Below are 22,606 nucleotides of genomic sequence, written 5' to 3' on the forward strand. Positions count from 1 at the left end.
AAGATCACTGAAAAGAAGCACCACAGGGCAGGAAACTCCAACAGTCAGCCGATCAGATAGATTTTACCCAAACCACAACTATTCTTAACGCTCTGTACATTTCCTTTTTTTTTCATATATTTTATTGGATACTGTACATTTCCTTGTAATGTAAATTGAAATTGCCAGCTTAGTGTGTTTAGATGACCCCCATTAGCTCTGTTCTTTTAATATGCTAAATTCCTTTGGAATTTCCTCTGAAATGTGCTGCTTCGCCGGCCTGGCTTCCCTACGAGGATTAAGTTTCATTTTATTATATTTTATGTCATCCCCTCTCTCCACTCCGTAATCCCACAAAGCACAAATGGTTACAGATAATCTTCAAAAGAGGAACCAGTAACAAAAGAAACACCAACAACTTTTGTTCGACTTGATTTCTCTGTGATTGTCAGCACGCGGTTCCCCCGGCGGCTGAGTGCGGTGAAAATGAAATAAATAGCGGCTGTACGCATGCATGCACGCACACACGCACGCACGCACACTTTCTCTCTCTCTCTCTCTCTCTCTCTCTCTCTCTCTCTCTCTCTCTCTCTCTCTCTCTCTCTTTGCTGTTAGCTTTCTATGCCCCTTGTGTTGAGTGGGCGACTAGCTGTGACTGGCACTGTTAGATTAGCCCAGTTAAAAAAGACATATGTTTATTGCAGCATGTTTGTGTGTGTGCGCGTGTGTGCAGGTCCTCCATACTATTTTCAGACTGTGACATGCTGCATTATTCATGTTAAACCATGCAGAGAAAGATACAGTCTTGTGTCATATAATACCACTGCCACAGGCCTCATCACACACACACACACACACACACACACACACACACACACACACACACACACACACACACACACACACAACACACAAAAAAAAAAAAAAAAAAAAAATCGCTGGCCAACTTAACCAAACATACTGTTATATATCTGTGGACACACACAAGATTCACTCCCACACTGACATACAATACACACATGTGTACGCAGGCACACACAATGCACTAAATCGTATTAGGCAAATGAGAACGAGGCAGTGCGGAGCCAGAAAGGCGCTCTGTTCAAGTGCTGTTGCTGTGACAGATCCTGGCATAAATCCTGTTTAGTTGTTGTTGTTGTTTAATATGCAAATCTTCCGTTCAAAGCACGAGCTGGTTGTTAACAAGTACGTTCAACACACACATACAATCCTGTATGCTCTCCCACACACACGCGCTGTATGGATTTCCAAAGAAGGAGGCAAAAGTATTAAAAAAAAAAAAAAAACACACACACACACACACACACACACACACACACACACACACACACACACACACACACACACACACACACACACACACTTGCTGTGAAACTGCGTGGGATAGATGTGGATGTGAAATGCCATGGGCGTCATTACTGGACTCATATTTCATAATCATACGGCTATCCATCAACCCTGTTCAGCTAATGATAACAACACAGACACACACACACACACACACACACACTCATACAAACACACCTAGAGAGGTACAAGTATTCTCTGTCACAGCTATGAGCGCTTCTGCAAGGATACAAACAAGAGCAGCACAAAGGGAGGAAACACAGTTGCATGCATACACATGAGCACTGGTAAGGAGGATTCTCAATTAGGCCCACACGTACTCGAAAACACACTAACACAAAGAGATGCCCTGTTGGATAACACACACACACACACACACACACACACACATACACACACAATTGTACGCTGCAGTGAATGAAGTGGCTGTTGACAGATTTCAGCAGTAATTGATACCCGTGTTTGGCAGCCATTTTTATTTGGCTCAACCACAAGCGAGGGATGATCTAAGCTGTCCAGCGCACACAAATCCCTTCCTTTCAAGCGTCACTTGACACATCTTGACACATCTCTTCTCTCACACATACTGTACACACACACACACACACACACACACATCTGAACACAAGAGATAAAATCACACTTTAGGCTTCTAAAAGCAAATGCACAGGCTGAAATATAATATACCATCCCAATCGGTAGAGGAAGAGGTGGTACTGCTGCCGCTGTTGAAAACTCCAGTAAGACTGACTACATTTTAATTGGTTGTCATCATTGAACTTTATCTCGCCAATGATGATGAGTGAGGGGAAGGGTGCAAACGGCATGCACAGAAATGCACACACACACACAAAAGAGGAGAGAAGAGAAGAGAAAAGAAAAGAAAAGAAAAGAAAAGAAAAGAAAAGAAAAGAAAAGCTTTGGCAGTTAAATCTTACCTTAAACAGGCGCAAGATGTTGGCCACCATGATGGACACCGAGCTCGCCGCGGCTCCTATCACCCCTATGATTTTATCCGGCTTGGTGAAGATTGGAGGGTCTCCGTTAGCGCAGCGGACGTCGGAGCCGTCCCTCTCTATCAAGGCCTGCACAAAAGTCAGGGACTGCTCCAGAGCGTACGTGTCCCTGGAGCAGGTGTCCAAGATCCGGGCCCCCAGCGTGATGTTGGGCAGCAACTCGGGGTCCTTGTTGATCAGGTCTATGGCAAACATCATGGCCTCCAAACGATGAATGCCTTTTTCCTTTTTCAGCTCCCCGCAGGGTGTGCCACGGTCCCCCCGAGAGTGCACAGGAAATAATCCGCCGAGGATGATGTCCCCATCCAATCGGATGGAGTGGGCGTACTCAGGCGCTGCCTGGGGGTCTATTGGGATTCTCTGATTCGAGGTGACAGGAAGGAGCCAAGTGTAGAAAGGATTAATTACCAAAACAAGATGATCCAACCAAGGTGATCTTAAAGGGGGCTTTCGGATGGCTATTCCAAAACTGAGAATGTGTTTTTTGGAAATAATTAAAAGGAGGGCCTTCCTATTGGTCAAAACCGGATGGGTAAAGGACCCCAGGGGTGGAGCTAGCCGAGCCCCATGAGCGAATCATATTCCAGAATTGACCGTGATAAAGAGAGCGATAGCGTAGAAACGTGGCGGGGATGTAGTAGAAATCTAGTTCAGGAGTTGAGCCTGTAATCCACAAGTCACATCTTCAGTAGAGCCTGTTGAAGAGAGACAGGGAGAGCATGTCTAAGTATCAGTGAGATGTGAACATCAAGCTGCTGCAGGGATGAACAGTCCACCTGACAAACTTGTGTAAACCGCCTCACGGGCAAGGCAAAAATGCAGTCAGGCATACCAAAAACGAGTCAGAAATACACACCCTCACAGCAGACCTGTCAAAATGTGCACTGCCATTTTATAATTGAAAACCCAAAGTCTGTCAGTTTGTAATCACCTACACACACACACACACACACACACACACAAAAAAAAACACACACACACACACACACACACACACACACACACACACACGTCTCTTGGCATATCAATGAGTGGAACAACTGCTAAAATGACAGCAGAGAACCTTGGAGAGAGCCTCGGGCTATTCTCAAGAAGGCGCAGACTACCTGCTGCAGTGGAGGTGAGGAAGAGCAAGAGAGAGAGAGAGGAACAGAGCGACGAGCAGGAGGGGGTACGAGGGTAGTAGAGATAGAAAGAGAAACCATGTGAAACAGTGTAAGAGAAACAGAGACAGTGAAAAAAAAAGATAGAGAGCGGTGCCTCGGAGCGAGTGTGTTGCATCATTCAAACACCTGCTGTTTCTGCTGCAGCTAAATGAACACATTACATCCAGTACACCCTGCAAAACACACACACACACACACACACACACACACACACACACACACACACACACACACACACACACACACACACACAGAGAGCTGAAAACCACAACAGGTAGATTTAATGTTGAATGTTCTTCACATTAACAGTGCTTAATGGTGATATGCCATTTTGCCTTCACCCACTGCAGGCAGGTTGCACCTCTTTCCCTGGCAGCCGTATCAATGCCATGCTCTACCCTCTGAACTGCACATTAAGCAGCCATATCCTTAAAAAGTGCTATAACTTGGTCTGGGTTGGGACTGAAATTGGTTGTGACAAACCAATGGAATGCTAATGTGTTTTCATTAGCCGAGGCCCTAGGGATTTATTTTCTCATTTGCCTCTCGTGATCCAAAATTGCTGATTTTATTTTCTGCACAGAGACTGTTTAGCAGATTGAGGAAACACCTCAATTTGTACCTTTCGATCCCTAAATAAGTATTTAAAGGTGAGTTAATTGTTAATTTTTTCCTTACATATTTCCTGAAATCTAAAGTTAACAAATAGAGCGTTCATGATATTGCTAGCAAGGGATGTTTCGCTCTTAGTAAAGATGTAATGCACAGAGAAATTTAAATCTGAATGAAGAATTACACAAGATATTGCATTAAATTCAGCCCAGTGCCATACAAGGCTGTTTGGTCGACATTTATTTCAGTACACCATTTCTACCTATTCAGGCGATCACTGTTTATTATAGGCGTCCTGCTTATCTCAATACACACAAGCTTTGCTATTGAGGTGGTCTTTTTTTCCCCACACAATTCCCACAGCCTATTAGAGAATTAGAGAATATAAGCAATGGAATGAACTAATGGCTAAGCATTAGTTCATTCCATTGCTTATATTCTCTTAGAGCAGGGGTCTTCAGCGTTTTTAAGCCAAGGACCCCTCAGCTGAAAAAAAGATGGAGCAGGGACCTCTTATTATATATAATGAATAAAATTGAGTTGCATATTAAACTGGGCCTAAAATAACGTGTGGGGGTGGCCTAGAGCCTTTAGATATACCTTTTTATGGTGCATACAATACTAAGGTGTTAAAATAATAATTGTTGACATATTCATATATTTATACATCATGTTTTAATGTTAAAATGTTGAACAGTAGCTTTATCTGTTGATGGCTACCTTACCTATAGGCCAGTAAGCCTATCATTAATGTTGTGTAAATTAAAAAAAAAAGATTTATCTTTACAAAATAATATTTTGGATTCATGTTTATGTATGTACACACATATATATAGTAGTTTAAATATAAAGATAGTTTAAATGCATATATTTAAACTAAATACATATATTTAAACTATCAAACAATAATTTGGTGGCCCACCTGCAGCAACTCTGAGGACCTCCTAGGGGTCCCGGACCCCCTGTTGAAGATCTCTGTTTTAGAGAATAATCTCTCAACACAAATAGACTACTGCTACTACTACTGCAGCTAGCAGACAGTTAGCTTAGCTTAGCATAAATACTAAAAGTAGGGGGACACACCTGGCTAGCTCTGTCTGAAAGTAACAAAATCCTGACATGATAAGAAGGCGTGTCCACACATCCGTCCTAAAGACAACAACTGCATTATTACTTGATCTTGAGGACTCACCTGTTAGGAGGGGGTGGGGTCCTCTGGCTTATTTTTGCCCCAGGGCCACCTAGTGGGTTAATCTCGCCCTGCCTATATCATGCTCAATGAGATCCTTCTGATGATGTAGGGTAAATTATAATAACGATATTATTCCAAAAAGCTTTCCACTACTTCACCTATAAGTTAAAAAACAACAACAACAACAAACAACAGGAAATAACTGTACATACTTAAAGCAACGCATCATTCACAACATTTTTAAATATCTAGCAAGCCTACCTAATATCACCCACAGAGAGAAAAGGTTTCGGGCTCATCACAGCCTGAGCAGCTCTCTCGATGAATCCATTTATAACTCTATTCTGTCCCAATTAATGTATCAGTTTCTCTCCACTCTAAATGGAAGTAGGTCAAAGCCACTCATACACAGCCCCGCTATGATTAAAAACCCTGCTTTATATAGGTTAGCTAGTATTGTACTCGCCGCAATATTGTTTATTCAACACTTTGTCGCTGGCTTCTCTTGGCTCAAGCACACAAAGGGTCCAAATGAGGGTTTGGATCCCTGTCATCAAGCCCTACTACACACAATTTAATTAATTAATTAATTAATTAAACAACTGCAATTGAATATAATCTAACAGGATCCACTGGAGCTCACCCACTCTGCTTCTCTTGATCATCTTCCTTGCTTTTTATTGTTTCGGCTCTTAATATTGGGCAGTAATCGGATCTTCCCACACAGGGAGCCACAACATACGACTTAAGTTGATCCAATGGACGTCTTAAATCCAGGGAGAGCACATTCATGATTTAAAACATTCACCCGGGGTGTAACTACATGCAAACGTCTCGAGAGGGCCGCCAAAAAGTCAGATCAGTGCAACATGTGTTTCATGACAGAACTAAGGCCCTGAGGTTATTAAAAGTCCCATGTCTCGGTTACACTCACTGATAATTATCACAGTTTGAAGGGGGTGAAAAGTAGTGTTATCATCGTCTGTATGTACATATGTCAGTACTACACATCTGCTATTCTTAAGTACTTCATGTAATATTATCTTCATGTATTTTTTTTGTAAGATTATTTTTTTGGGGCTTTATTTGATTAAAATAGCTGAAGACGGGAAGGGAAGGGGGAGAGAGAGGGGGTGGATGACATGCAGCAGAGGGCTGAGGGTCGGACTCCAACCCCGGCTATTGCAGTAAGGGGCGTACGCTCATCCAGGTGAGCTACCAGGGCAACCTCCCTACGCTCACATTCTCTCCCTCTGCTGTAAAGGTTAGTGGCTCAAAGATCTGGCTGTGAGGGTTGGCCACTTCTTGCTCTACTGTGCTTTTATCCTTTCTTTTATTCTGTTTTACTCCAGCTCTCTCTCTATCTCTCATCTCCCCACACCTGGCCTCCTTGCATTTCCTCTTTCCCCTCTTCCTCTGTCCTCCTTCACCTCCCCAGCGTCTTTATGTCTCCCTCTCTCCTCTGCTAGTCTCCCTTTCTTATTTACCCTCTTTCTTATTTCTACCACCCTCTGCTTCTCTGCCATCATCTCCTCCTCTCCCTCTCGCCTCTATCGTCTTCTGCAGGCCTCCTCGTCTCTCTGGGGAGCTTGCTGCTCTTTTCAGAAAGTGATCGCATTCCTGCCGCCCTGTCCTCTTCTCTCCCTCCCTCTCTCCCTCTCTGTAAGTAGGGGTTTCTCAGAGTCTCTTGTTCAACAATTGCTTTGATTATGATGGATTTTGATTATGATGGATTTTGATTATGATTTTAGCAAGATCATGGGGCAATACACCCCATTTTCTCCCCCCCCCACACACACACACACACACACACACACACACACACACACACACACACACACACACACACACACACACACACACACACACACACACACACACACACACACACGCCTTTGTGGATTCACCCTCCCATTTCAGTGTGGGCTTTACCCACACAGCAAATAAATACATATTAAGTTAAATGCATAGGTATATGAGACATATCTATAATATCCATATACTGTACATGACATCCATGTGTAATGTAATATTGCATAATACTAAAAGAAAATCTGTTTTGGACACATGCTTATTTTCCCATTAATGTTATCTACAAGTGAAAATATTTTCTATATTGTTATCTGATTGTGTTTATATATGGATAAACACATTAAAGCCCAGCTTACATCACAAAGAGACAGAGATAGCTCACACATCATTTCAAACACATGCCTGTGACATGATTAAGCCATGTGTGGAACTAAAGCTCAGAAATATAAGACTATATGTTGTGAAGGGGTTTAAGCTCATTATGGAGCCCCACTGGCTTCTTTCTGTACAGTGGAGGTCTAGGGTCTATTGCACCCTGGTTAAGACAGTGCCATCCACAGTAAAAACAGAGAAGCAACATTGCAATGCTAGAATTATGGAGGTTTTTCATGTCTCAGTTTTTTTTTTTAATACTCTATAGCCACGCAATATTGAGTTACTAAGTGAAGCATACCTCTTTCGTGTGCTAGGAAGACATTTAATCACCTAACCATTACTGAACAGAATCCACGTGAAATGAAAATGATGTGTAAAAAAATCAATAGAATTCCATAAAAGATAGGCAGCAAGACAAATTGAGACAATAAATAAGACAGACTGCCCAAAATCCATCACTAGAGGAATGCCAGGATGAGAGAGAAAACACCCACAGAAAAAATAATAAATAAATAAAAAGAGGGAACAGCATTTGGCCAGAATGCAGGAGAAACATGCGAATTGACAGCATAGGAGATACCTCAGAAAATCTAATTGGTCCGACAGTGGGAAAGGGTGAGAAGCTCCGTCTCCAGCCTCCTCCGCGCACTCCTCCTTGGGCTCCCTGTCCGCCTCAGGCAACTTCCTTGCGGAGCTCAGCAGTTTTCCCCCAAATAACAGTCCTCCTAAACCAGATTTGTTTCCCCCACAGCAGCAAACGGATTTAAAGAGAATTAGACCATCCACAAGACGAAGACAAAAAAAAAAACATATAGCCGATTTAAAGTGTTCCGTCGTGACCAGCAGAGCTGCTTTTAGTGGTGAAAATGTAATTATTAACCCTGCATAAGGTGGGAATCGAGGGAAGCTGCCTGTAATGAAGTCAATACCCAAGAATGAGTCTCAGATACACTGTGAGAGAAAGAAGGAGAGAGAGAGAGAGAGAGAAAAAAAAAAAAAAAAAAAAAAAAAAAAAAAAAAAAAAAAAGCAGAGGAATTCATCATACACGGAATGTGTCAGCCGTGATCAATAATGTTGGCAAAACGCACCTGCTTTTTATCCATGGTCTTCTCTCAGCTTCCCGCACTTTGCGCATAAACCCTTGCCAGTGAAGTCCGCTCGTGCTGCTCCACGGACGCGCGCGCACACCCCTCTCCAGCTCCTCCGGTCGTCGGTGCTGAAAGGGACAGCGCACGACTCCACAGCCAAATGAAGCAAAAAGCCCTCTCTACGTGAAACATATGTATCTCAGGCATAGAGCCTGCTCTACCCGCCCGCACACAATCATAGTCTAATTGCACTACTGTCGTCCAGCAGACTCCACAAATTCAATCAAGTTTATTACTAATCAATCGGATCGATACTTTCCACAATAAAAGGGCTTTGGTTATTTGAACACATTAATAAGTCATCAAAATATGCTCACACAGGCGTTGCGCCACAATCTTAATTGCCTAAACTTCAATCCATTTTTACTGCGTCCATTGATTCCCCCCCTTGTAAAACCACAGAGCCGTGGCTCTTTGTGGTGAATGGAATTAAATAAATGAACCGCATCCCATCTGCTGTGTAATAACAATTTGATAAGCTATGTGGACTGAGAAAGCAGGCAATCGAAACAGACCCGGGTGGTCTCTCTTGTGACAATGTGGAAGATGTGCGCAACATGTCCAATTTCTGGCTTTACCTCTGCGGCGGGGGTGGGGGTGGAGGCACGCGGAGCAATGGCGCCATCTCGTGGCCAACGTCGTGCAATTGCAATTGAAAAAAGAAAAAAAGAAAAATGACAGCACAGAATTGTCCTATGTTGCAAATCAGAGGATTTGAGTTTCCCTTTTTCTCACAGCTAAATCGGCAGTGGAGGAATGTAACTTAATACATTTACTAATGCACTGTAGAGGTACTTGTACTTTCACTTCATCTAACTTTATAATTCTACTTCACTATATTTCAGAGGGCAATATTGTATTTTTTACTCCACACCATTTATCTGACAGCTATAGTTTGTGCTAAGTTACAAATTAAGACTAAACAACATAAATCAAACATCATTAAATAAATACCCATGACTTTTAAACATGAAAGTAAAAAAAGATAGTAAGTTGATTGTATTTTTTCCACATCCCCGGTTTGCAACCTAGGCTTTCTCTTATACATTTGTAGTCTCAAAGCCAAAGCAAAAATAACCCTGATAACATCATCATTCTCCAAGCCACAGTAAACATCCTTGAAATCCTTTCAAATTGCACATTTAATTAATACAACTGCGTGTTTTTAAGTGGTTTGAGCTAAGTTTACACAAAATATATCCTGCGCTGATTATTTTGGCTCTATGTGAGTAAAGATGCACTGAAACATTGTCTCTTATTGACGTCAACAACATAAATCCTTGTATCGCTCTTTGAGACATCAAAAGAAATGATGTATTGCAGCACAGGAAAATACTGTGGGAAGGAAAACTAGAACTCACAAAGAATAAGTGCAAATGTAGATGTCCACAAATGCAATTCCTGAGAAGGCAAATGAAATCTCCCCTCTGTAAATGCAGTAAACAAACATGATTGATGGAAGTATAGGACTCATATTGGAGGGAAAGAAAAAAAAAAACACAAAACTTCCCTGTTAGGTTTGAAGCAGTACAGTTTTTATTTATTAAGTGGTTGGTTAACATTCTTGTCACATCTGAAAGGCTTCTCTAACTCTTCTCAAGTTCTCTAGAAAGTGAGCTTAATAACATATTACAGCTGATGAGGAATTAATGACAAGATCTTAAACAAAAGTCTTATGAGGTTTGATTTCTTTTCTTGACACATTCTAACAAAAAAAAAAAAAACTCCTTCAAAAAGGAATGAGAGACAAAACCAAAGACAACTAATCGTGGAACAACGCAAACTTGCCTCAGTATTAAACAGTGACAGAGTAGTAACTAGTTGGACATGTTTGAAGCATATGGTCAACCAACAGTTAAGGTACATGTCAATAACTATTGTGACTATTATAACTATTATTTATATGAATCCCTATATACACACATGTTCTCAAGACCATGTCGCAGTAGCGTTTTTACTTATAAAAATAAAGGTTGGTCTTTCCTTTTTTCTGGTTTGCTCAATTTCATGGCTTTCTGTTTGAACATTAAGACATATCTACATTTGGTCTTCCTCAATCACTTTCCTCCCAGCTCATGTGCCAGTGTTTCAAAGACTACCTCGGGGTACCTGTTGCTGTCATTAAACAAATGCAGCCCCCTTCAATTTGAGTACAAAAGAAAAGTTCACAAAGTTTATTTTAATGATTCCCGGCATTTTTAAGTTAATGGAACAAAAAGTTTAATGTAAACTTTTAGGTTTGGAGAATAGAACTGTTTAGCGTATGAGGGCATGTAGCTCCCCTTCACCCCCATGTTTACAGCTCCCACATTTTGGCCCATAATAAAATCAGGATTAGCACCACAAACGGTAGATTCCCAAACAGCTGGCGTCAATCCAAACCTGTTACACCTGATGCTTAGGCACTACAGCTGAGACGTGTCAGCATAGCATCTAGGGTCAGCTTTCTGCTTAGCGACAAGCAAGATGACGGCGGTCAACAATATTTCACTGAACACAGAAAAGAAATTCTTCCAGTTAATGGTTTCTAAAATCTAATGCACTGCGGCTGTTACTGTAACACCAAAAACAAAACGCACATTACTCCTTAATACTGTGTGCAGTCCCGTCTTTCCTGCTCACTGTAACTTCGATTCTCACACATTAACACCAGTGCGAGTGTTAACAATGGTGTTAATTTGATAGTTTGAATGTTTCCCCCGTGGTAGCACACCTTACAGTCTGAACTGAGCGGTTATAATAAAGATGAATTCATATTTGGAAGAAAATGAATTTGATTAAATCCATTAAGCATTTGTAAAAAAAAATGTCATCATACTTGAGAGTGAGGGAAGGGGACACTTTTCTCCAGAAATGGTTGCCTCATTTCAGAACAGAACTCCGTCAGTTCACAGACTCGTGTCTTATTGAAGCCTTGCTTCACATAGCCTGACGGTTCTCGTACAACCAGGCTTTTACTGGGACTACAGCTAATATATGGAGATAAAACAGGGCATGGTCAAAGTAAAGGAAACACCCTGTACACGTTTTTTTTTTTTCACATGCAGTCAAACAAAAAAAGCAGAACATAAGAGTGAGATGTAAGAAAAATCTTTTTAAATCACAAACATTTTCAAGGTAAACAGAAAAATCTATTAGGGGTTTCCTTTATTTTGACCATACAATTCCAACAATTCACTCCAGATGCAGTTGGTCACTACAAAGCAGATATAACTAAATCTGTCTATGGACTGCTTGTGTGAAGAATATTATTACTGGAATTTTCAGTAGCAACATTTGCATGAGAAGATACTGTATAAGTAATTTTCAACTCAAAAGCAAGCAGCTAGCCTTCTAAAGACTTGGTGGAAACACGTTGGCTATGGTTTCTCTGTTAGATAACAGGACACAACAGTGTTCCAATCGTCAGTGGGAAAATGTCAGGGAATATATATATATACATATATATATTTTTTAAATCTGTCGTAATGTTGAGCAAGTAGTACTGAATATATCAAATTGTTAACACCCTAAAAAACTATATAAGGTGTGAATATACAGAAAAGTGATGTGACAATGCTAATAGCCAAAGACCCAAATATGTTTTGTGTATCTGTGCGGGACAGCAAGGGTACAATATTCTGCTGTTTCCAGTCTATTTTCTGTGGAGGTCACGATCCAGTTTTGAGTCCCTCTGTCACACACACACACACACACACACACACACACACACACACACACACACACACACACACACACACACACACACACACACACACACACACACACACACACACACACACACACACACACACACACTATCTGTATCCCTTTGCTACCAAGTACAAATCAGTCACCTGCATATGGATCTACACAGACATACTGTTGTAAGTAAATGCAGATATATACAGTGGGAGTGAATCTTGTGTTCGCTACAATCTCTTCATGGATAGCAGCGCCACTGTTCAGCAAGCTGGCTGGCTTCATAATAAACCTATACAAAAAAAAGTCAGATTCCAACAAAATGATTGGTTCTTAAGCAAAAGCTGAAAATCCTTTGTACTTCACTCCTCTATCGTGCTCCATTGTTCCTTTTGTTTGTTTCCTTCATTTCTGCTCTGTGCTCGTTCTATTCGTCCATTATTCTCCCAATTAAAAGTTTTGATTCGCTTCTTCATTGTTAGAGGCTCACTCGTCCATTATCCCCGGCAGACTGTAAGCAGAGAGAGAGAGAAGAAAAAAAAAAGAAGAGAGATGAGGAAAGAGGGAAGACAAAAGGAAGTAGAGAATAGAGAGAGCACGGGAAAAGATCAAGAGGGAACAACGAGGAAAGAAAGAGGAAAGATCCAGAAAGAAAAGCAACAATTAGACCAAAGAGGAAGATTACTAATGAGCAGAGTGATACACAGAGAAATAAGCGAGAGGGAAAATGTGGAAAGCAGCTGGTAAACGGGCTTGGCAGTCAATTAAAGCCTGCAGAATGATTGTGGTGTCTTATCTTTGCCCAAGGGAATGGTTTTCTACCCAAACATAAACACACATCTTGTAAGGGAGGTAAGCCCTCTGTGTACTTACAGAGTGTGTGTGTGTTTCACCAGACCAGGGATTTGGAGCGGGTGCTGACTCCTTTCCTCTTGCTGGCTGCTGCGGTCACAGCGTTACGATGACTTCGCTTGTGAGACTCCAGGTACAGCTGACAAAAACAATTTAAGGAAAAGATCACATGCTTTGTATTTATGAATCCATACAGTACACAGATACATGCTACCGAGGTTAGTTTCATTACATGGAGTTAAGCTACATCTTCAATCTAACAGTCGGCAGAGTCCAGATAAAGAGAAGACTTGATTCTTATCAGATGTCATTATTTAGCTAATTTATCATGATACATTAATATACACATAAACAGCAATTAACAATTATATTGATTAGTGATTAATCTACAGACTATTTCTTCATTATACTGTTCATTTCTTGGCTTATACAATGTCACAAAAAAGTGTTTTAGATGTTAAATTTACAATACATATAAAACTAAAACTAACACCAGATCTACACATTTGTGGAGCTGGATACAGAGAATCTTTGTGTGAAAAATTTATTTTGAACTCCATTTCATTGATCAAAATAGACGATTGTTTTTCTTTCGATCGACCAATGACTTAATCAACTAATCAGGACCAGGGGTCAATTGACAAAAATTCAAAGCAGTTAGAAGCACCCATTCTCTAGAGTCTTCATGAGTGCATACTAAGTGATGATAATGATCTTATCCACCACACTCTATGCCCTGACAATGAGCCCTCAGACTGGAATTGATACACTGGATCATTTCCACTGTAGCAGTCTACTCTATTTGTTTAATGATTAGTGTTAGTTCTCACTGGGGAAAGTCTACAAAGTGTGTCTTTTAAAAGAGGAAAGATTTATGTCAGTAATTGAAAATCCAGTACCTTCTTGGCAAAGGCCCGTCCACACTGGTCGCAGGCATGGAGGGAGAAATTCTTGGTCACTCTGACTTCAGTGGAGGACGACGACCCGGTGCCGCTGCTCTCTGACTGGGTGTCGTGCCGTCGGGTGTGTGGGGTTTGGTTGCTGGGTGGAGTGGTGGAGGAGGAGTTGCGTTGGTGTGTGTGTTTTTCACTGCGGCGGGTCAGCGGGGGGCTGATGGGACGAGGCTGGTGGGTCTGCTCCCTCTCCTGCTTACGGGTGACAGGAGGGGACGGGGTGACCGCTGGCGATGAGAGGTCCAGCTGTTTCCGAGTGACAGGGGCAGGAGGCGGGGCGGAGGAAGAGGAAGCTGATGAAGTAGTTGGGGCAGCCGTGGAGCACTCTAGCTTGCGAGTAACAGGGGGTGAAGAAGAGGAGGAGGATGGCGAAGAAGCGTGACGTCCGTTTAATTCCTCTTTGACGCTGCCACTTGTCCTCTTGTTGGGGGTCGTACTGTTGAGGACTACCTCAGCTAGCCTCTTCACCGCCCTGCTCTCCAGTTTGGGCATGATCTTGCCGAGGTAACCAGATGACTTCTTGTGGACCACGGTCACATGACGCAGGACGTCACGTTTGCGACGTGACTCGTAGCGACAGAGAGGGCAGCGGTAGAACTTGATGAAGATGTCGTTGCCGTCCGTGTGCAGCTCAATGTGCTTTGTTAAGTTCTGACGTGAGCTGAACTGTCGCTTGCACAGCTTGCAGAAGAGCTGCTTGAAGTCAAAACCCACTGACAGTTTGGTCATTTTGGCGGGCACACCCCCGCTGCACATGTTGCCACCACGCGAGGATGACGCAGATAAGGATGGCGTCATCTTTGGGCTCGACGGGGCCTCCTCTTCCTTCACCTTCATGGTGTTGTGTGCCACAGAAACCCGTTTAGCTGTGTCAGTGCTGTCACTGGGAGAAGGGGCCGGACTACTGTCAACGTCCTCCCCGTCGTCGTCATCTTCATCTGAAGGTTCTACTGCTTCCTCTTTCACTCGGATGTTGTTGCTTGGGCCTAAGTTAGCGCTGCTACTGTTAGGTGTGGCTGCCGGAGTAGAGGAGGTTGCCGTGGTAGCAGACTTGTTACTTTTGATGCTGTATATTTTGTGGACAATACGCATGTGTCTCTTCAACATGAGCTGAAATACACAGAAAAAAAACAAAACATGATTATTTCAACAAATTTAAGATAATAAAATACCATCCAAAAGAACATCTTGAGTGTACATCATGCTGCCAAGCTTAAAAAAAAAAAAATTATTGTTAAAAGGGGAAAAAAAATTTTTTTTTTTTTTTTTTTTTTTTTTTTTTTGAGGGATTAAGGGCTTTTTGCTTTGTGAAGGAAAAGACTGCTTGGGCTGACTCTGTTGTTTGGACTGGTTTTGGTTGGAATGTGTTGTTTTAGAGGTCACAGGGGTGGACTTGGAGTTGTGGCCACGTGTTGGAGAGGCATTGTTGCTCTTCCTGGGGGGGGTGACCTCCAGAGAGAAGGGCAGGCCAGGCCGTGAGGCGATGCTGGGTGTGATGGTGTCCCGTCGTAGACCACGATGCACCTCGTCAAAATGGCGGCGTACATTGGCTTTGGTAGCGAAGGTTTTGAGGCACACTGGGCAGGATTTTCCAGTAGGTGTGCTGAGAGTCCTTGGCCGACCTCCAGCAACAACAGCAATACATATTATTTCATATTTCCTTTGAATATATGGCAATGGGCAATTTGCAACGCCTCTACATCCAATGTGCACACATAAAACAAAGACTGACATTTTTGTTTCAGATTATTTCATCAGTTTGTGGAAAATCTACACTGTAACTATCCAGCTAAAGCAAGAAACCCCATCATCATGACCATTATGTTTTGTGTACAAATGTTCAATTAAGTTTAATAAGTCAACGTCTTTGTTATGGCCCTATGTGGGGTTTTAATCACCATCCTATCATACTGACCAATTTCTAAATCACCATATTCAATATTGTTTGACGTTTTTTATTGTAATTTGTATAAACGCTTACCTTTCACCATAGAGAGTAGGCTTGTGGGAACTGTACGCGTCTCTGTGAACTTTCGGAGCTCTTCGAGTTTGGTCTGGTGCATTTTGCGGCAGTGGCGTCTGATGCTGCGGCGTGAGTTAAAGTCCTGACCGCAGAGACAACAAGAGATTGTCACATCCTCAACCTGGATGGGAGGGAGAGAACCGAGAAGAGAGAGCTTGACTGACTAGAATAAACAAGGCAATGTGGATAATTAGACCATCATTTAGCATATGAGAATGCAACACACCTCAGCAATGACAGGTATTTATCAGTAAAAAACACTTTTGTTGCATATTCACTCTGAGTACCCCCGACTTTACTTTGTCACTTGTGCTTCCTGACGTGTCCAGTCACCTACCCCACTGGTGGACCCCTCGTCTTCTTGCTGTGGCTGCTCCTCTTTAGCCTCCTCCTCAGCCTCCCATTTCTTCTGTCCCTGATTTTGTCCCGGGCTGCTGTGGCTCTCAGACCCTCCTGGCTGGCTTGGCTGGTTGTTGTCCACACCCTCCACTGGTTCTCCTTCCCATGCTACCGGACTCTCTCTGGCACTGTGAAGGACATTGAGACAAACAGTGAGACTAGGGAAGGCTGGGACTAGCCTAAAATACAATTCACATGATGAGGGTCTGAGATAACAAGAAGTCAAGTCTAGACCACATTGCACAAACAGGATTTGTGTTGATGAAGCTTGTTGTGTTCCTCTGTGAACAATAGGGGTGGTACCGTTCACAAAACCCACGGTTCGGTTCGTATCACGGTTTTAGGGTCACGGTTTTCGGTTCAGTTTCTTATTTTTTCTTTAACACCCCAGAATATACTTCAGCATATAGCTAAAATTAGCATATTGAATGCATGTTGCACAAAACGTGCACACAGTGGCAGTTCTATATTGTTTTATTTCCATATAGGTAACGTGAAATCCAAAATGTTCCCACACACCAGACTATAAACGACGCTGGCGCATCCTCCAGCTCCGGGCAGCCTCTCTCCCACTTGACATTTCTGCATGTGACGTGACGTGACCTGCAGCAGCAGCAGCAGAAGCAGCACCCCACTCCACTTGAGGAGCGGTCGGCTTGGTGTCTCTCAAAATCTGACGAAAATCTTTTAAACTGACCTTTGTCGATCTGAAATGAAGAAAGATTCAGCAACTGCATGGCCTATTTCTCGCTTAAAATGTTTTCAGAAACACGTTTCGGTGAACTATTTTAGTACAATATGAGATCGTATTCTGAACGAGCCGCCATGACAGTCTGTTTTGAAATTTGGGACCAGCCAGACCCATGTGACGCAATCGTCCAATCAGCTGCCATGGGTTGCGTTTGTCACGCCCATCCCGCTCGTCATTTCCAGTAAGTGTTTTAACATAGGTGTCGAAAGTGGGCACTACGGCAGTAAGAGGTTAATGCACATTAACAGTGTACTGACGAACCGTGCGGTACACACATGCTCCGAACCGAGACTAGCGAACTGAGCGGTTCGGATGTTTTTTCATGAACCGTACCACCCCTAGTGAACAACTAATCAAATATGTTGCATCTTAAAAGTTACAGTTACATTTTAATCCATCATTTTTTTTTTTTTTTTTTTTTTTTTTTTTTTTTTTTTTTTTTTTTTTTTTTTGGATATGATGTGTCGAATCAATAAATCCTGTCACACCGCTGTCATCACCTGATGGACCTAGCAAAGAACAATCCAAAAAAATAAAGGAAATCGTTTAAAATAAACATTAGTAGCATAGTAACTAGTAAAAGTGTAATACTATTTAGGTCAAAATTAGCAATATTATATTTACTTTCTGTATAAAACTACTTTAAGAGACACTGGTCAATGCCAATCACTACTGTTACTTTTATGGGTGGTGAAAAATTCTGCTGAAATATTTCCAAGCAGACAGACAGACTCTGCCCAGCTCATTAATGGTAGGGATGCTTGAATTTCCCAGGGTTAAAACAATGGTGCAGTGTTGGGAGCTTCAAAAAGTGAATTCTTTTCAGAACTGGTGTAGAGCTAACATTGTAGTAGGCATCATATGATGTAGCTAATGTTAGCAACACTATGGGCCCTATTTTAACGATCTGAAACGCAAGTATGAAACGCCAAACGCAAGTAGCTTTGTGGGCGGATCTCGGCCGCTGTTGCTATTTTACCGGCGGATGACTCTTGCGCCCGACGCAAATCTAAAATGGGTTGGTCTGAAGTAGCTAGGTGTGGTTTGGGCGTAACGTGCAATAAACCAATCAGAGCGTCATCTCACATTCCCTTTAAGAGCAGGCGCTTGTTCCATGGCGGATTGCTATTATGACGGCGGATTTGCCTGGCGCACGCCAGCGGGAGCTGCCGATGCGAGATGCGGCAAAGTAATAAATGCCCGTCTTGGCCGGGTGGCGATGTTGCTGCGGCCACTCGGGCGCATCTCCTCAAGTCTGGAGAGGATTGCTGCAGCCATGGAGCGTGGGCCTCCAAACGCACCACCTGCTCCTGCTGTGCCCCTTCCTCTTCCCCCCACTCCATCTCCGTCCACCCGCTCCATCAGGAGCGCATCGCGCATTACTCCCGGACCAGATCCCGCCGTAGTTCAACATCACGTCTCCTTAAGTCCTCTAATATTTCCTCATTTATGTCATCAACACATCCATGATTCATGGAACTGTTGTGTAAAACACAACAAGCCACAAAGAATGCTGCGACTTTTTGAGGACTGTACTGTAAAATGCCTCCTGACCTATCCAAACACCTGAAGCGCATTTTCAGTAATATTTTCCTTTGTAATTATGTATGGTTTGCAAAAATGGGAACTGCTGCATCTATTTAGATGAGAGAAGTGTATGCGCGTTGTGCACACGCTACATCATGGCCAAGCATGTGCCCCTAAAATAGCATCTGAATAACGCGCTACTGACTTTAGACTAGCGCCACTGACTTTAGACCAGGTTTTTCCTGGTCAGTGGCGGAATTGTTTTCTGAAACTGCAGAATAGCACAAAGTAACGTTTGCACCGGAACACGCCTCCTCTTTTCGCTGAACCACCCCCAGGAGCGCAAATGCATTCCCTAATTTACCGACGTGCGTCTGTGGAGGGAAAAGTCCGCTGTGCGTCGGGTGCAAAATAGGAATGATACATGCGTCGGTGTACAAAGGCAATTGCGCTGAGTGCAAGATAGGGCCCAGTGTGGTTTTGCTGATGCAACATAACAGGTGGGACTTTGCCACAGCTTTGAAGTTAGATGGTTTTTAACAAACATCCAGCCAATTGTGCCTCACCGGAGTCAGTTTGTACTCAGTGGAGGTCTGCATGTGTAACATTTTGAAACATAGGGTAGACATACCAAACTCTGGTCTTATATCTGCAGCGCTGTATCAGTTACCTAAGTGAAAGTAAGCTAAACTTTTGTAAACAAAATATAGATTTTCTTAGAAAAAAAACAAAATAACAACAACAAAGGGTTGTGGAAAAGGACATATTGGCTGTTTTAGTTAGCCATTACTTCCTCTTGATGTTACTATAGAGTCATGTTTTACTGATAGCACCTTTGAAAGGGTACATTTAGTCTTGATATTAGATAGCCAAAAATGGAAATATTTTAGTTGGTGGAAAGTTATACTATGGTTAGAAAATCATCCTATGAACAAAATGACTGAACCCTTAACAGCCAAAGCGTGTGTCATATGTGTCATCTCAAAATGTATTTGAGCAAGACACTGAACCAAAGCATGCCAACTTCTTGTGGCAAATTGTGCATCAGATAAAAGCCCCAAACAATCTGAAAAGAAAACATCATCTCACAGAGGCCGGCCACCCTTTCTCTTCAGTTCTCTTCTGTGTTATTGAACCCATTTAAAACGACCGCAAAGAGTTAGCGTGACTCCATTTATGTACTGAGAAGATGATGGTCTCTGGCTGCAAAACATTTTCTGTTTGTGCACTTTTGCTTTGGCACTTATCCGCACAGTGCTTTCTTTTAGAGTAAATACAATTATTTTGCCTCTCGAAAGCCTCCTTTATGTGGATATTCCTCTTTTGGTAAATGTGCAAGTTTATTGCATACCATTCTTCACAACAGCAGATAAAGAGAGAATGGAAAGAGAGTAATTGAATTTTAGGCACTTTAAAAATGGACCACAAATCATCACTGGAGACTGTATAGGTTCTCTGTCAGGGCTGGCTGGTGAAAAATTTAGTTTTTTTTATAATCCAGTAATCACACAATTAATACCCAGTGTCTCACTGGTGAAAAACAGATACAAATTAAGTAATTCATCAAAATAACAATGCAATACACTTTCATCCGCTGGTAATGGGCTCTTGATTGAGAAGAATTAAGCCAACAAACAGCTTAATTAAGACAACAAGCAGATGGAAAAAAGATTGGGATGACATTTTTTTCATTACAGTGGATAAAACGGCAAAAATATAATTGACAGTATGTGTTCAGATTGATTTCTCTTTTAGAAGGAGAGGAGAGTTAAACTAGAAAAGAGAAACAGAGTCTCCTAGGCTTAATTCTTTCCCCAAGTCTTGGACCACTTCTCAGCAGCAAAGAAAAGAGATGTGGACAAATACTGTGGTTAATGAGAAGTAGTTAAAAAACAAATGTTGCCAGATCATAGGGGTTGGAATCACCAGAAGCCTCATGATACAATATCGTCACGATACTTATATCACGATACAATATTATTGCGACTTTAAACATACTGCAATATTCTGCGATTTTATCTAAAAAGATTGTATCTCCGTTCGTTCTTCTCACTTAAATTTTATTGCTGCAAAATGGAATTGTCAAGAAGACAAACTGACCGACAAATATAATAGTAGATCGATACTTGGCGTCTGTGTATCGATACAGTATTGCCACGGAAAATATCGCGATACTATGCTGTATCGATTTTTTCCCCCACCCCTACCAGATCAAAGTCAACTTCCTTAGTGATATGAGAGGAGAGCAGAGGAGAAACAGCAATTTGAGTGAGGGAAATGATTGATGGATTGAGCATGTTACAATGTGCATGTGAGTTTGTGTGCAAATGAATGAAAGAGCACTGTGTACAGACAGAGGAGATAAGAGGAGAATAATGAGTAGGAGGAAGATGGCATGAAAGAGAGACAAGAAACCTTGGAGTGGCAGACAATGAAGTCAAATGTGGAGTAGCCATAGGAGATGTTAAAGTAATCAATGATTCTGTGCATAGGTGTGTGTAACTAGGTGTGTATGGGCGACTAGCTCAAGTCCGTTTGAGCCCTGCCTTGTTCAAGGAGTCTTTATTTGTCGGTGTGATCTGTACAAGTTTGCATTTGCATGTCCTCAGTATGCACAAATGCTCTGGCCTTGGCTCTTGAAGATTGTGTTTTACCTGTTCTGACAATTGATTTTATTCTTGAGTTTATTAGTCATTTTTATCTTTTGTGGTTTTTTTGTGCTTTGATTTTTGTGAGTAAACGAGTGTGTGCAAGTATTATAGACGCTTGTGTGTCTGCATGCTAATGCGTTATGTCACTAACCCTCGGGTTCAGGCAGCCGTGATAGGCAGTAGTACTCTTTATGTGTGATGAGGTTGGGCAGGCCTCTGAACAGACTGCGACACAGTTTACATTCAAAGATGGTGTCCACCTCCCTCAGCAGCATGTGCTTCAGCTGGCTCGTTCCTGCAAGCCAAAGAAAAGCAGTGACGATTACTTCCAGTGATTTCAGGGAGAATTATAAGATATACAGTACACCATGTACATACAGAATATTGTACAATTCATTGCAGAAAATCTAAATTAATTTATAGTTCTAGTTGTGTAGTTGTTAGGAGTCTGCAAAGATGTATAATGGTGGTGAGCCGTTTCAGGCTGATCAAATACACTGCATATTGTAGAAACAACATTTGTTTCAATACACTGAAATTTTTATAATATCTTGCTGAAACAACTCAAATGTGAAAGGAATACTGTCTGGAAAATTACAGACATTTATATAATCTCATATTGCTGAGAAAACAGAGTTGAACAGAGAAATTAAGCTGATAAATTCCAGTCGGTGTAAAATGCCTGTCTCTTTGACATTTTAAAGGACTCTGGTGATAATTGCCTTTGTGTTAAGTGTTACTTTTGTGTCACTGCAGTCGTCACCTTTACTTTTTCTGTCATTGTCGTAAGCATGTTGACTCATATGTTCAATTTCAATATATCTGACTCATATTTTGCCTAAGTAATGTATGTATTATATGCTCTGTTGGACATTTTTACTACACATACGTTTCATGCAAAATGACTGAGAAAACACTACTACTGTGACTCACACAGTCAGTACCTGTGCAACTTGCTTACACACAAACACCAAAACACACATTGTCCTCTCACGTGTTTTTTTCTCTTTCAGAATTGTGTATTCCTTGGCATCTATTGCTGTGATTGTATGACTGTTGGTGAAGACTGCTAATGCAATTTTTATGAAAAATTGGTCAGA

The 22,606-nt window shown here is 41.9% G+C and overlaps 2 protein-coding genes across 5 annotated transcripts in view; both read right to left on the reverse strand.

Annotated features, from left to right (window-relative positions):
• The window catches only part of grm8a (glutamate receptor, metabotropic 8a), a 412,486-nt gene extending 409,557 nt beyond the window's left edge, over positions 1–2,929 (reverse strand). For 3 of the 4 annotated variants that reach the window (XM_039791868.1, XM_039791866.1, XM_039791867.1), the window contains exon 1: positions 2,286–2,680. In XM_039791868.1, coding sequence (XP_039647802.1) covers positions 2,286–2,561 — 276 coding nt within the window. In that variant the 5' untranslated portion in view covers positions 2,562–2,680. Of the gene's footprint in view, positions 1–2,285 lie in introns of all 4 variants that reach the window. The other variant, XM_039791865.1, reaches the window with a different exon arrangement.
• An 8,023-nt stretch (positions 2,930–10,952) lies between these two features.
• Positions 10,953–22,606, reverse strand: part of znf800b (zinc finger protein 800b) — a 34,509-nt gene continuing 22,855 nt past the window's right edge. Inside the window, exons 6-13 of the mRNA XM_039792430.1 lie at positions 21,658–21,801; positions 17,817–17,837; positions 16,516–16,751; positions 16,137–16,299; positions 15,399–15,777; positions 14,102–15,269; positions 13,224–13,341; positions 10,953–12,861 (exon numbers count right to left, since the gene is read on the reverse strand). Coding sequence (XP_039648364.1) covers positions 13,240–13,341; positions 14,102–15,269; positions 15,399–15,777; positions 16,137–16,299; positions 16,516–16,751; positions 17,817–17,837; positions 21,658–21,801 — 2,213 coding nt within the window. The 3' untranslated portion in view covers positions 10,953–12,861; positions 13,224–13,239. The remainder of the gene's footprint in view (positions 12,862–13,223; positions 13,342–14,101; positions 15,270–15,398; positions 15,778–16,136; positions 16,300–16,515; positions 16,752–17,816; positions 17,838–21,657; positions 21,802–22,606) is intronic.

This window comes from Perca fluviatilis, chromosome 23 (genome assembly GCF_010015445.1).
Source record: "Perca fluviatilis chromosome 23, GENO_Pfluv_1.0, whole genome shotgun sequence".
Lineage (NCBI taxonomy): Eukaryota > Metazoa > Chordata > Actinopteri > Perciformes > Percidae > Perca > Perca fluviatilis.